Genomic DNA, 14,992 nt, shown 5'->3' with positions numbered 1-14,992 from the left:
GCAGCTCTTCTTTGAAAAGTAGCTACATCGTGATTAATCTGTACTTTCTTACAGCATCCTACAATTTAAATAGCGATTTATTGCATCTTACGTAGTCATCTGTTTGCCCATTTATTTATTTTGCGCAAATATTTTCCTTAATCGTCTTATACAAGATACCTATTTTCTGCCTGCCAATTCTACGCCGTCTTCTAGCATACTTTTTCATGCGCCTTTAAATACAAAGCATAAAATCAAGCCTTACGTCTTATTTTACATTCATTTAATTGCACAAATTCCTGATTCGCACTTCGCTTCATGCTTACGCTCGCATAGCCAATATTTTCTTCATACGCATTTCAGTGATACACTGCCCCGGGAACGAACCCACTTCGAGGCTGCATCACACCAGCGCGTGCGCAACCGGCGCAGTGCTCCGTCGCCGCCACCTGGCCGGCCGCATTCCAGAGCGCGATAACAATAAGGAGCGTAAGCCGTTTTTAGGGTTCCGTAGCCAAATGGCAAAAAACGGAACCCTTATAGATTCGTCATGTCTGTCTGTCTGTCTGTCTGTCCGTCTGTCCGTCTGTCCGTCTGTCTGTCCGTCCGTATGTCACAGCCACTTTTCTCCGAAACTATAAGAACTATACTGTTGAAACTTGGTAAGTAGATGTATTCTGTGAACCGCATTAAGATTTTCACACAAAAATAGAAAAAAAACAGTAAATTTTTGGGGTTCCCCATACTTTGAACTGAAACTCAATTTTTTTTTTTCATCAAACCCATACGTGTGGGGTATCTATGGATAGGTCTTCAAAAATGATATTGAGGTTTCTAATATCATTTTTTTCTAAACTGAATAGTTTGCGCGAGAGACACTTCCAAAGTGGTAAAATGTGTGTCCCCCCCCCCCCCTGTAACTTCTAAAATAAGAGAATGATAAAACTAAAAAAAATATATGATGTACATTACCATGTAAACTTCCACCGAAAATTGGTTTGAACGAGATCTAGTAAGTAGTTTTTTTTTTATACGTCATAAATCGCCTAAATACGGAACCCTTCATGGGCGAGTCCGACTCGCACTTGGCCGCTTTTTGCAATTTTAGTTACCTTAACATTCTAACGGTAATTTATTCAACTTGTTTACTTATCTTATTGCCGTAATAAGTTATTTCATTGATTGCATATTTTTATTGTTTGACGTTTATAACTACATTTAAAACATGACAAATACTAAACCTGCTTCCCCACTGTCCCTTACGATACCACAGTTAACGACGGAATCGTTAGATGTTCTCAAGGTCAAACGGAGTTCCGTGAAGGGACAGATAACCAAATTCAATCGGTTTTTGGACAGTTTTGACAGGGATGCCACCTTAACTTCTATTCAAATCAATGAATTAACTTTAAAGTTGAATAAATTCCTAGAACTTAGCAACAGATTTGAGGTCATGCAAACTCGTATAGAGGTCTTGAATGAAGACAACCTCGCGGATGAACTTGTCGAAAGGGACAATATTGAGGAAAGTCTTCATCTTGCCATCGCCACAGCCCAATCTATCCTTGAGGTAAGTAAACCTAGGGAGACTTTTCATGACGCCGACCAAGATTCATCTTCAAATTCCAATTCACACCGGTGCCATGATCATGACTCTTTAGGTTTTAAATTGCCATTAATTCAAATACATAAATTCGATGGCACCTTCTTTAAATGGCTCGAATTCCGTGACACTTACGAGTCTCTTATTCATAAAAATGACCGGATCAAGGCAATACATAAGTTTCATTATTTAACTTCATACCTTGAAGGTGAAGCAGCGCGCGTCATTTCGAATTTAGAAGTATCAGCTGACAATTATTCTGAAGCATGGGACCTTTTGTGTGATCGATATAATAATAATCGTCAACTTATAACTAATCATCTTAACTCTTTATTTAGCATCGAACCTTTGCAGCGCGAATCAGATAAGGCACTTAGGTATCTTAGTGACCACGTGACCAAAAATTTGCGGGCGTTAAAGACGCTCGGCCAGCCTACCGATCAGTGGGACACAATCATCATACATATGGTTACAACGAAGTTGGACCAAGCTACTCGTACAAAATGGGAAGAACATCGTAATAATTTAGTCGAACTACCCTCTTTAGATGAATTCAAAAAATTCTTAAAATCTCGATCTGATGTTTTGGAATCTTTGTATAGGTCCAAAAGGGATAAACAAGTTAAGCCTCAATTAAAGTCAGAAATGCCTCAAAGCAAATCCTTTGCCATTTCAGCTACTGAAAAGACACCGCGACCGTGCGTCGTGTGCCAGGGGAAGCATCGCATCTTCGATTGCAAGGTCTTCAGCAGTCTGACGACCGACGAGAAATGGGCCCAGGCTGCAAAGCTCAAGCTCTGCTTCAACTGCTTGCGCCCGGACCACGACACGGCGCGCTGTCGACTGGGAGGATGTCGCGTATGTAAGAGGCGTCACAACACATCCCTACACAAACACACCACTAACACACCCACATCGCCAGCTTCTGTTAGCCCCTCTGGCGACAATAATGGTGGTGCTGAGGCATCTCCATCTCCCTCTTCTTCTGCAGTCATGTCAGCAGTATCCTCGTCTGCGGTCTTGCTAAGTAGTGCTATAATAGATATTGTTAATCCGCATACGAATCAAGTAGAAACAGTGAGGGCAATGGTTGACAATGGTAGTATGATCTGTATGATCACTAATGACTTAAAACAGCGTCTTCAGCTGACTTCTCATCGTTCCAATGAAAACATCACGGGCGTCATGGACACCCCTATTAACATCATTCCAGAGCGCTGCTCTGCCCTTATAAAATCAAGGCAGAGTACATACGCTTGTGATCTCGATTTTGTAGTAGTTCCTCGTGTAACTCAACTTCTTCCTGAGAACCTCATATCTGTGAATCATCTTAATATACCATCATCAATTAAATTAGCAGACCCGACATTTAATCAGCCTTCGCAAATCGACGTCTTATTGGGCGCTGAAGTTTTCTGGGACATCATTGGTATAGAGAAGCGCCGTCTAGGGGACAAGCTTCCCATTCTTTACAACTCCGAGTTTGGTTGGTTAATAGGAGGCCGCATGCCAACTAAGGGCAAGACTGTAAATAAAACGATTTCGTGCAATTTCGTGGCCACCCAGAACGATACTGACCTAGACTCACAACTTCAAAAATTCTGGGAGTACGAAGATTTTCCCAAGCATCATGAAGCTAAACCCATTTTAACTGAAAGTGAATCGCACTTTGTTGAGAATACAACTCGTTTAGAAAATGGTAAATTTTGTGTTAGGTTGCCCCTTATTGACACTCCCGATTGTCTGGGCGACTCATACTTCTTTGCAAAAAAGCGCTTTCTTAGCTTAGAAAAACGTCTTAATCAAAACCCGGAGCATAAGAAAATGTACTCTGATTTCTTGCAAGAGTACCGCGATCTTGGTCATCTTTCTGAAGCTATTGTAGAGAGGCCTCACACCTCATTCTTTGTGCCCCACCACTCTGTTTTAAAGAGCTCGAGTGAATCTACCAAATTACGCGTAGTCTATGACGCCTCAATGCGCACGAAGTCAGGTTACTCTATAAATGACCTACAAATGGTGGGGCCAAACATACAAGATTCCTTGTTCAACATTTTATTGAGATTTCGTCACTATAGGTACGTTTTGTCAGGTGATATTGAAAAGCAATACAGACAAATCGTTATGAACGAGCTAGATCGCGACCTACAGTTGATTCTTTGGCGGGAGAACGAATCTCTTCCTATTAAAACGCTTAGACTCAATACTGTGACTTACGGTTTTTCCAGTGCCAGTTTCTTGGCAGCCAGATGCTTGTGGCAGCTCGGTGAGGAGTCAGTTGATTCATCTACTAAAATGATAATCCAAAACGACTTCTATTGCGATGATTTACTCACCGGGGCTGATGAAGAGTCTGATCTACTTAATATTAAACAAGCCGTGTCTAATTCGCTGTCTCTAGGTTGCTTTAACTTACGAAAATATAGGTCGAATTCTCAACTTCTGATTGATTCTGAGCTAGGAAATATGCAAAATGATAATCTCGTACTGAGTCGATCACTTCATACGTTAGGATTGCTATGGAGTCCTACGCAAGACACGCTTCATTTTAATATTAACGACAATAGTTCCTCATCTGATAAAGTAACTAAACGGTCGATTTTGTCCACGACATTTAAGATATTTGACCCTTTGGGCCTTTTGACCTTGTGCACTGTCAAACCCAAAATTCTCTTACAAAAACTTTGGTCCCTTAAATTAGACTGGGACACTCCAGTGCCGCCTGAAATTCAGCGCGCCTGGGCACACTTCATAGATAACATAAAATACCTAAAGCTTCTTACTGTGCCTAGGAACATATTTGATAACAGTGACTCACCTTCATTTATTGAGCTTCATTCCTTCTCTGACGCCTCGCAGGCTGCGTTTGGCGCCTGTATATATATCAAAGCCACTTTTCCCTCGGGCAAACAAACTGTAAATTTGCTCTGCTCCAAATCACGCGTGAGTCCGACACGTTCTGCGACTATACCGAGACTGGAACTTGCTGCGGCGCTTCTTGCCAGTCGCCTAGCTTCGACGGTAAGCAAAGCGTTGCGCAAGCCTATAGCACGCTGTACTTACTGGTCCGATTCCAGTGTAGTATTAGCATGGATTAATACATGTCCCTCAAAATTAAAAACGTACGTCGCAAACCGTGTCGTAGCTATTCAAGAGCTCACCGATAGCTCGGCGTGGCGCCATGTCCCCACAGCTCAGAATCCTGCCGATCTTGCATCTCGTGGGATCGACCCTCAGCATGTACAGTCTCAACAGTTGTGGTGGCATGGCCCTTCTTATCTTCTAGAGCCCGAGGAAAATTGGCCAGTCCTTAATACTAACCATATGGCCCATCAGGCCTTACCTGAGCTTAAAACAACGGTCTCTTCATTTTTGACCAACGTAGTAGAACACAAAGACGACGATGCTCTCTTAGATTTCAACAAATACTCACAATTGAGTAAACTTAAAAGGGTAATTGCCTATGTTTTACGCTTCATCAATATTAAATGTAAAAAACAATCTACGAAGGGCCCGCTAAGTGCAACAGAACTTGAAAATGCTTTAACTGTTTTGGTGAAGTTGTCACAACAACAATCATTCTCTGTAGATTTACCCGCACTTGTAAATAACAAAAAACTAAGCCCTAAATCACGTCTCATTGCATTAGCTCCATTTGTTGACTCTCAGGGGATCCTGAGAGTAGGGGGCAGGCTAGGTAAATCTAGATATGATTTTTCGGTGAAACATCCCATACTTCTTTGTTCCAAACACACACTCACAAAACTAATTTTCACTAACGAACACAAACGCCTCTTGCATGCGGGACCTCAACTCATGTTGGCATCCGTGCGTGAGCAGTTCTGGCCCATTGGGGGTAGGGACTTAGCACGACGCACGGCTCACAAATGTGTCATTTGCATTCGGCAATATGGCCGAACAATGTCCAATATAATGGGTAATTTGCCATCACAACGAGTCACGCCCGGCTTCCCATTTTCTACTGTAGCTGTCGATTTTGCAGGTCCATTCTTGATCACTGATCGGCGAGGCCGTGGCTGTAAGATAACAAAATGTTATCTATGTCTCTTCATCTGTCTTAGATTTAAATGTGTACATTTGGAGGCAGTGAGTGAACTTTCTAAAGACGCCTTCATATTGTCCCTGCGCCGCTTCATTTCGCGTAGGGGTAAGCCAAAAGAAATCTACTGTGACAACGGCAAAAACTTTGTTGCCGCTGCCAAAGAGATTAATGTCTTTTTTAAACAAAATTCTGGCCCTATTTTAGTGTTTGCTGGTGATCATAATATTGAATTTAAATTCTCCCCGGCTTACGCTCCTAATTTTAACGGTTATGTAGAGGCTGGCATTAAATCAGCAAAATTTCATATTAAGCGCATTTTAGGGAACACGCACCTCACCTTTGAGGAGCTTTCGAGTTTATTTGCTCAAATTGAGGCTGTCCTTAACAGTCGTCCTCTATGCCCCCTCTCTTCCTCTCCCAACGACTATGCAGCGCTCACACCCGGGCACTTTCTCCTTGGCAGGCCACTGACGTCGCTTCCGGCCCCGGACCTGACAGAAGCCAACACTCGCAACCTGGACCGCTTCAATCAGCTGGAGCAGATAAGGCAGCACTTCTGGAAGCGGTGGCAGTCCGAGTACGTCATGGAGCTGCAGCAACGTTCCAAATGGAAAACGCGTGCCAGGGATCTGCAGCAGGGAGACCTAGTACTAATAAAAGACGAGAATCAACCCCCACTTCTATGGCGTCTGGGCAGAGTGGTGAAACTTCATACTGGCTCAGACGGAGTACCACGGGTCGCAGATATTGACACCGTGCGGGGAGTTATCAGACGGGCTCTGAACCGCATATGTCTTTTACATGATTCTTGAAAGCAGGGCTTTCAAGGGCCCCCAGCATGTCTGCGACGCTGCTTACAACGTCATCAGACGAGCGCGGGGGTGAGGAACCCCCGCCACCAGCCTGCAGCGCGCCCGCTATTCCTCCTATTTGCCTCAGGTCGCCGGACCGAGCACACGCGGCCGCGACCCATATTACCATACATTTTTTCATACTTTGTAATACCTAGCTATTAAAGGCTAAGTCCTATATTCAATCTTCGTTCTTCATTTATTAACCTTATGTGCGCTCGCACACGGTTAAATGGTTAAAATTAGCAATTACCTATATGTACGAGTACAATATAGGTACATACGTTGATTTAAATCTCTTTTATTAATAAAATAGCAAAAGCATAATGTAAACTTATCTTCAGATCTTGTGACGATAATGACTTACTCGTACATAAAAATGAATATCATAAAATATTTTTTCATCAGCACATTTTAATATTTTCTAATTCCCACCGTTCTCCCAGCAGTTCCAGCCATGTTTTCCATCTACCTCCTTATCGGCGCTGTCTGCGCCCTCGGCGCCTGGCTCTACCGTAACTACAGCACGCTGTCCCGTCATGGCATCAAGCATGGCCGCTATGTCCCGCTGCTGGGAGACATGCTGGCCGACGTGATATACTTGAAAAAGCACATGACTGGCACTTGTCTTATTTTTCTAATTCCCACCGTTCTCCCTGCAGTTCCAGCCATGTTTTTCATCTACCTCCTTATCGGCACTGTCTGCGCCCTCGGCGCCTGGCTCTACCGTAACTACAGCACGCTGTCCCGCCATGGCATCAAGCATGGCCGCTATATCCTGCTGCTGGGAGACATGGCCGGCGTAATGTTCTTGAAAGAGCACAGTGCTGACGTCGTCATGCGCGCATATGAGAGCTACCCACAAGAGAGGTGAATGGCTTTTAATACTTTTTTTAAATGCACCAGGACTAGTTTTTACGAATGAGACTCAGGGTCCTTACCATGATGTCCTTATTGCGATCCTGTTTAGGACCTAAACTGAATTGCTAAAGGACGAAGCTATGTACGTCGCATAACTCCGTCCCTTAGCAATTAGTTTAGGTCCTAAACAGAATCGCAATAAGGACATCATGGTAAGGCCCCAGGGCAAGGAAATGGCACAATAAAGTTGGTTTGACAGAGGAATTTTCTTCCGGTTTAAGTAATAAATAAATGTCACGTCTGACATAATGTGGTTTTGTTCTTTATTTAATCTGTTGTATTTAGAAGGAAAGCCCGTTTAAGCTAACTCTGCACAGACTTTTAAGTGAAATATGTACGCACTTTAAAGTTATATTTTCATAGGAATTTAAGAGAGTTAGAGGAAAAGTTCGCTTGGCCCTGCTCTATAGTTAGTTTCGATCTATATAACATTGTTCCCAAAAAAATATTAATTTTCCCAGATTCGTGGGTCGCTACGAGTTCCTGACTCCCTACGTCGTAGTTAAGGACCTTAAGCTCTTGAAGAGGATCACTATGACAGACTTTAACCACTTCGTCGACAGAAAAATAGTCGACGCCAAGGCAGATCCTATCTTTGACAGAATCCTTTTTTCCTTAAAAGGTATTTTTAAATGCTTTTATTCAATTCAATCTAAGTTAATTTGGATCAAATCTTAGAAACTAATATCTATCGCTTATCGCTAATATTATTTGCAGGAGACGAATGGAAAGAAATGCGTTCGGCCCTCAGCCCAGCCTTCACCAGCTCCAAGATCCGTCTGATGGTGCCATTAATGGTACAAGTCGGGGACCAGATGATCAGGGCTCTAAAGGCTAAGATCGAACAGTCTGAAGGTAACTTGTGGATGTTCTTATACGAGTATATTTTACGCTCTTTATTTGCACAGTCCAGCATTAATCCTGCCGTATTGTAGCGCGATATTACTGACGACTGCATTGCTGCCGCAAAAGTCAAAATACTATTGCAGTGATGCTGCCGATATTACTGCAGGGAACAATTTAGATCTTTGGATTCTCTAATACATATACACAGTAGGATTTCCTGTTTGACATATTCTGTTTCGATATTTATCTGTCGTATCTCATAATGCTGTTTCATTGTTTAAGTTGACTACATCGACCTTCAAGCTAAAGACTTGACATCGCGCTACGCCAACGATGTGATGGCCACCTGCGTCTTCGGTCTCGATGTCAACTCCCAACACGAAGACAACGAGTTCTTCAAAATGGGCAAAGAGCTCACCACCGTGACTTTTGGATTTAAGATGAAGTTCTTGGGATTCTTGATTGTACCTTGGATTATGTCTGTAAGTTTTTTTGTTAGCCTACTTTAGGGCGCACTGTTGGGCAAAAGCTTCTTCTTTTTTCTGCCCTCTCCCCCGACGTTTGAATTTTGCCACCATTTTGTGTGTTAGCAGATGCCTACACTAACACATTATGTCTTCTAAATTTGATTTGTTTACATATTAATGAGCCCATTAAATACTTCTAAGTTAAAGAAAAAAAATGATTGTAGGCTCTACAGCTGCCAATGTTCTCAAAGAAAGCGACAGATTTCTTCACAAACGTGGTGCTGGGAGCCATAAAACAACGCGAAGAGCTAAACATCTATCGGCCAGACATGATCCACCAACTCATGGAGGCCAAGAAAGGTACCTATTTGTTACATTAAGCTTTTCACACACAATTTACGTATACATTTCAAAATTGTATTTAAAAAAAATAACATAGGTATATTATAAATCAAAACTATTACCTATGAAAAGATAAATAAGGGACTTCATTTTTTGAAAATTACATGCAAAACTTCTCTGTGTAGGCAACCTTTTCCTTAAATTCCGAAATTAATGCAAAACTTGATCCTTGTGATACTAAATGAAAATCTCTTGGTTAGGGATGACCTCAGGTGCTTCCCCCCCTACAGCTCCCTCGCACTTCGCATTCCAATAATTATTTCCATTTGTAATCAAACATCTATCGCTCGATATGCTGTATTATTTCAATTTCAGGTAGACTGGCGCATGACACTAATACTACAAAAGATGATCATGCAGGTTTTGCTACAGTAGAGGAGTCTGATGTTGGAAAAGTTAAAAATAATACAGGTACGAATACCCTTCTAGAACTAATCAAGTTATCATACAGTCAATTCTCAGCAGAAAATACATTCCATATTATGTTGCTTAATTAATTTTCTGTAGGGATTTTCTCTGCATGGATATGGATGTGCCTTAATGCAAATTGCAACCATTTATCTACTGGTATTTGATGCATAGTCTACCTTGTAATGTCGGTCAGAACGTTCGGGAAAGCCAGTATCTTTTATTTTTTCAACGTAATTTCTTCTTTCCAGTCTGGACCGACATTGACCTGGTTGCCCAAGCAGTAATCTTCCTCTTTGCCGGTTACGACAACGTTGCCGCGACCATGTCGTTCCTCCTCTACGAGCTGGCCGTCAACCCTGACTGCCAGGAGAGGCTGCTGCAGGAGATCCGCGAGAATGAGAGGAAGAACAATGGGAAGTTTGACTACAATTCAGTGCAGCATATGACGTATTTGGATATGGTCACATCAGGTAAGGTTTTATTGTAAGTTTTCATCAATCTGTAAGCAACACATGTGTTACAGACATTCACTCTCCAAGAAAAGCAGCTACATGAACTCTAACAGCTTTCTTTATAGGTGCTACTGTAGACAAAGCGCGGGGTGGTAATCATTTCATGTCTTTTTCAGAGGTTCTTCGCAAGTGGCCTGGTAGTATATTGCAGACCCGTGTCTGTGCCAAAGACTACAACCTTGGGAAACCCAACGACAAAGCTACCAAAGATGTTATCGTAAGTTATTAAGAATAAAGATTTACTACCAACTTTTGTCAACAACAACCTGATATAGTTTGTCAAAGGACTGTCTCATTTCAACATAGACAGAGAGAATCATACTGTCTTTGTCTTAAACTAGTACTAGCACTCAAAAGAAAAGGAGTAAATACGAACAAAAAAAAACTATACTCATCTTTTTCTTTTGGGTGCTAGTACTAGTGTAAGACAAAGATAATATGATTTTCTCTATCTATGTTTGAAATTAGACAGTCATTTGACAAACTATAAGTAAATACTCATGCCAAATTTCGTGTAAGTAATTTAAAAATATTGTTTTAAAATGAGATTGTTTGGCGGCGGGTTTCTCTAACTCTTAAAACATTAACATTTTTTTCTGCAGCTTCGCAAAGGAGAAGCAGTACAAATACTGATGTGGGCGTACCATCGCGACCCCAAATACTTCCCTGATCCTGAAAAGTTTGACCCTGAGCGCTTCTCCGAAGAAAACAAGCACAAGATTGACCCTGTTGCCTACATGCCCTTCGGGTTGGGGCCCAGGAACTGCCCTGGTGGGTAAAAGAAAACTGAAAGGAGTTTTCATTTTGTAAATTCATAATTCAGAGGAAAGGGGACGACTGGTTCTCCAAACAAACGTAGTCTCAATTTTCCTCACTGGATATTGACATTATGGAAAATGAGCCTAGCACCAGTTGTCACTTTTGGTTCGGCAGCTAGCCCGCTTGAATTTTTCGTGCGAAATTTTTAATTTACTACGATATCTCCTAACTTCTTAAATTGTATGGTGTAAAGGGCCATTATAATCTTGGTTTTATAAGGTGTAGTGATTCATAGAATTAGGAGCGAAAACACTAGTTACTTATTTTGTATTAAAATTATACTGCTCATTATGGTATGCTGGGAAACGATTGAACTGAAAATATATAAAAATTAGACGTTTTAATTATTTTTTTCCTATAAAGTCAACTTTAGCCCTTAAGGTTTTGGTGCGAGTCTGCCCTTCAAAATATAGTTTATTTTCCATGTTATTTTTTTCATGGCATTTGCTCTTGTTTAAAACGTATCAAAATTCAATATAGAAACTACAGTTTTGCTTTAGCCCTTAATGTCATATTTTTTGTATTTCCATTTTTGGAATTCACGGGCCTATAAATCCCGGTCTTTTGATAGGAATACGTGGGGATATAGGGAACTAGGGTTTTAATGTCATATTTTTATTATTAGTGGTTCACTTGGCTACGCTACGCCCCAGCAATGACATTCCGTTGCCCTAAATTTGAATCTTATCCTTAACTTATTTCTTTTCCCCAGCATCAAGATTTGGCCTCTGCGAGATAAAGGTGATGGCGTATCAACTGCTACTCCATTTTGAAGTCACGTCCTGCGAGAAGACCATAGTCCCGATCTCTCTGTCCGCACAAGATGGCTTCCGGATGTCGGTGACTGGAGGCAACTGGCTTAGGTTTAGGCTACGGAAAAATGGGGTTGGGAACTGTCAAAAGCTTTTATAGATGGCGGTTTTCCCTGTTCGTAGTTTTATTCTTTGGGATCTGACATAAAGGGATAGCATTCGGGTCATAAAAAAATTGAACACTGTACGTAGGATATAATTATGACGTAAGGCAGTACCTACCGATATTTTGAATAGTAATTATCGTAATCTTAATCGTTCATTGCACCATGGTAAAAACAAGATGTTACAGAATAATTATAGTAAGCACCTATCTCATGGAGCCTAATAGGGTATGGCAAACTTTTCCTTAAAAAAAGCGTTTAATAATATAATATTACAATGCAATCGCTTTTACAAAAATGAACTCAATTATTGTTGTGTCATGTCATAATTATGATATTTACAGTTGCAATAACTGCAATAAGAATAAATAAAGCCTCCGAAATACCGCGCTAGATGACACTGTCGATTTCCTCGACCAATTGCGTTGCTGTCGTTCTCGCATTACTATCTCGATTAGAATGTTCACATATTATGTTATGTGATATTTAGTGGGTATTAAGAAAAGTTTTGAATATAGGAGGTATATTTTCTCTACATATATTGATAGTAATAATTATGTTTTACGTTGATGGGTAATAAATTAAGTAAGTACTATAAATATTGTCGTTTTATTAACCTTTTCTAAGGGCTCAAAATGCTTTAAATTTAGTGTGTTTTAAATTTAGTTTTGTGACTATAACTGCGGTCAGTCAAGTCCAATTTTAATAGCAGTAGGATGAAAATTTTGTATAAATAATAACAAATTTATAACAGACCCACTTGTCTACAACCAGCAACATATAAATTCTTCTCTACAGTCACACAAGAAAAGAAACAACCCATAGAACAAGCCGGCAAAAGCAAAAGGTTTGTTGACTATAAATAGATCATCAATATACACCCTTTAGAACAAATCATTGAGGGATACTAAGAATTTCGACGACCACTAATATATCGCGTTCATCGACTACCAAAAAGCATTCGATACTATTTCTCATGAAATTATATGGACAACTTTACAGGATCAAAACGTACACATAACAGAATACATAAGTATATAAAAAATATATATATATACCAAGACCACCAGCATAGTAAAGCTAGAAAAAATTGGTCTAAGTATTCCAGTGGGAAAAGGAGTGCGGCAAGGAGACCCCCTGTCCCCAACTATATTTATAGCCATTTTAGAAAGTTATTTGCGAATAACTAAAATGTAAAAATAATACTTATTGTCATTTACCACATTGACAATTCTCGCCGCGCTGTATGGGGGCTATCGGTCTTCTTTATTTACTAGACTTTGCCTGGACCTACCTCACCTTAAAAGTTCGTTGACCTCTTTGAATGTTGACCAATCACTACACAATAACAAACTACCACTACTACTAATGACATACACAAATCGCACAGTAGTTTTTCTTATATTTCTTGCACCAACTGTCTTTAGTTTTTATGTGAGGTACTGGCAGAATACCAGCGATTTGGCTTGCCCTATCACAATGCTGAGCCAGCGCCTTTTCTTTGCACCACGACACATGAAACATGAAACATTATGCAGCCTAATGTAATAGTTTTCAGTAAATAAATAAGTTGTTTTGCATGTTCTTATCTTGTACTTCACTTTTTTGTTATCATTTGATATCAATACCGTGTATCTATCTTTCTATCTATATACCTATCTACCTAAGTATATAGTTACCTTCTTACCTGTAGAGTTACGTGTAATGATGATTGTCCAAACATCTTATCTCCATGTATATATTGTTTAAGCTGCGTACGATTAAATACCAGTTCTCTTCTAGCCTTCAATTCCGATGGACGTTAGGCTAGCAATTGTATTAGTTTAAGTGCTTTTGCTTATCTTATCTTAGTTTATCTGTGAACGAGCAAGAGCGTCAGTAATAATATAATTATTATCTATTTTAAATTTATTTGCAGTGTTAGAACCATAATCTATAAACCTTTTGATTTCGTCAGCACCGGTGAGTTTGTTTTCTATACCCTGACAAGGTTTTATTTATTTTGGCCTTTGCCATATTGCAGAATTTCCGTGGTAGGAAGGTACCTACTAATTTATTTTATTGGAAAGGAGACTCTTTGATAACAGACGTTGAATAATCATCGTATTACACCGATACAAAAGCGGCCAAGTGCGAGTCGGACTCGCCCATGAAGGGTTCCGTATTTAGAGGATTTATCAATCAATCAATCAATATATATTTATTTCAGACCAAAATTACAGTCCATATTTGTTAGTTATGTACAGTACTATTTACTTATATCTATGTTAGTTTATCCTAGTCCTATCCTAATAAAAACTTACAAATTACTATTTACAGTCCTGGTACTTAGGAGCGTGCAGCGACACCCAGTGTCTATAAAAAGGGTTATCTAGCCTCTCTCCTATTGCCGCTAAGAAGCCATTGGCGCTGCCTCGCACGCGACACATTTGAGAGGCTACTCGTTTGCGCATTATTGCATAAAAATCATCCATGCGTGCCTCAGCAAACATGCCGGATGCGCTACAAAAACGCGGCAACCCCAATAGCATTCTATACCCGTTATTGAATTGGACCCGCAAGGCACTGTAAGCTTTCTTGGTATAGTTAATCCATAGGCTGCTCGTATTTATGACGTATTAAAAAAAACTACTTACTAGATCTCGTTCAAACCAATTTTTGGTGGAAGTTTGCATGGTAATGTACATCATATATTTTTTTTAGTTTTATCATTCTCTTATTTTAGAAGTTACAGGGGGGGGGCACACATTTTACCACTTTGGAAGTGTCTCTCGCGCAAACTATTCAGTTTAGAAAAAAATGATATTAGAAACCTCAATATCCTTTTTCAAGACCTATCCATGAATACCCCACACGTATGGGTTTGATGAAAAAAAAGTTTTTGAGTTTCAGTTTACAGTATGGGGAACCCCCAAAATTTATTGTTTTTTTTTCTATTTGTGTGTGTGTTCTATCTTAATGCGGTTCACAGAATACATCTACTTACGAAGTTTCAACACTATAGTTCTTATAGTTTCGGAAAAAAGTGGCTGTGACATACGGACGGACAGACGGACGGACGGACAGACAGACATGACGAATCTATAAGGGTTCCGTTTCTTGCCATTTGGCTACGGAACCCTAAAAAATTACACACGATTTTTGAACAATTCAAACGTAGTGTTGCTAAAGCGATTAATCAAATTTGCCGTCTTTTTTTACT

At 40.2% G+C, this 14,992-nt stretch overlaps 2 protein-coding genes across 2 annotated transcripts in view; one reads left to right on the top strand and one right to left on the bottom strand.

Annotated features, from left to right (window-relative positions):
- Nucleotides 1-14,992, bottom strand: part of LOC134651247 (cytochrome P450 6B2-like) — a 143,733-nt gene that overhangs the window by 38,239 nt on the left and 90,502 nt on the right. The gene's annotated exons all lie outside the window — the stretch shown is intronic.
- On the top strand, nt 5,004-6,510 carry LOC134651251 (uncharacterized). Its single transcript, XM_063506320.1, has one exon. The coding sequence runs from the start codon at nt 5,399-5,401 to the stop codon at nt 6,455-6,457; it is 1,059 nt and encodes a 352-aa protein (XP_063362390.1). The 5' UTR covers nt 5,004-5,398; the 3' UTR covers nt 6,458-6,510.

The sequence above is a fragment of the Cydia amplana genome, chromosome 9 (genome assembly GCF_948474715.1).
Source record: "Cydia amplana chromosome 9, ilCydAmpl1.1, whole genome shotgun sequence".
Lineage (NCBI taxonomy): Eukaryota > Metazoa > Arthropoda > Insecta > Lepidoptera > Tortricidae > Cydia > Cydia amplana.
The sequence above is the reverse complement of the archived record's forward strand: the minus strand, read 5'-3'. Positions and strand labels throughout refer to the sequence as shown.

What these genes read in the sequence shown, in the direction of transcription:
- LOC134651251 (XM_063506320.1), top strand. Translation starts at nt 5,399, where the DNA reads ATGTTGGCATCCGTGCGTGAGCAGTTCTGGCCCATTGGGGGTAGGGAC.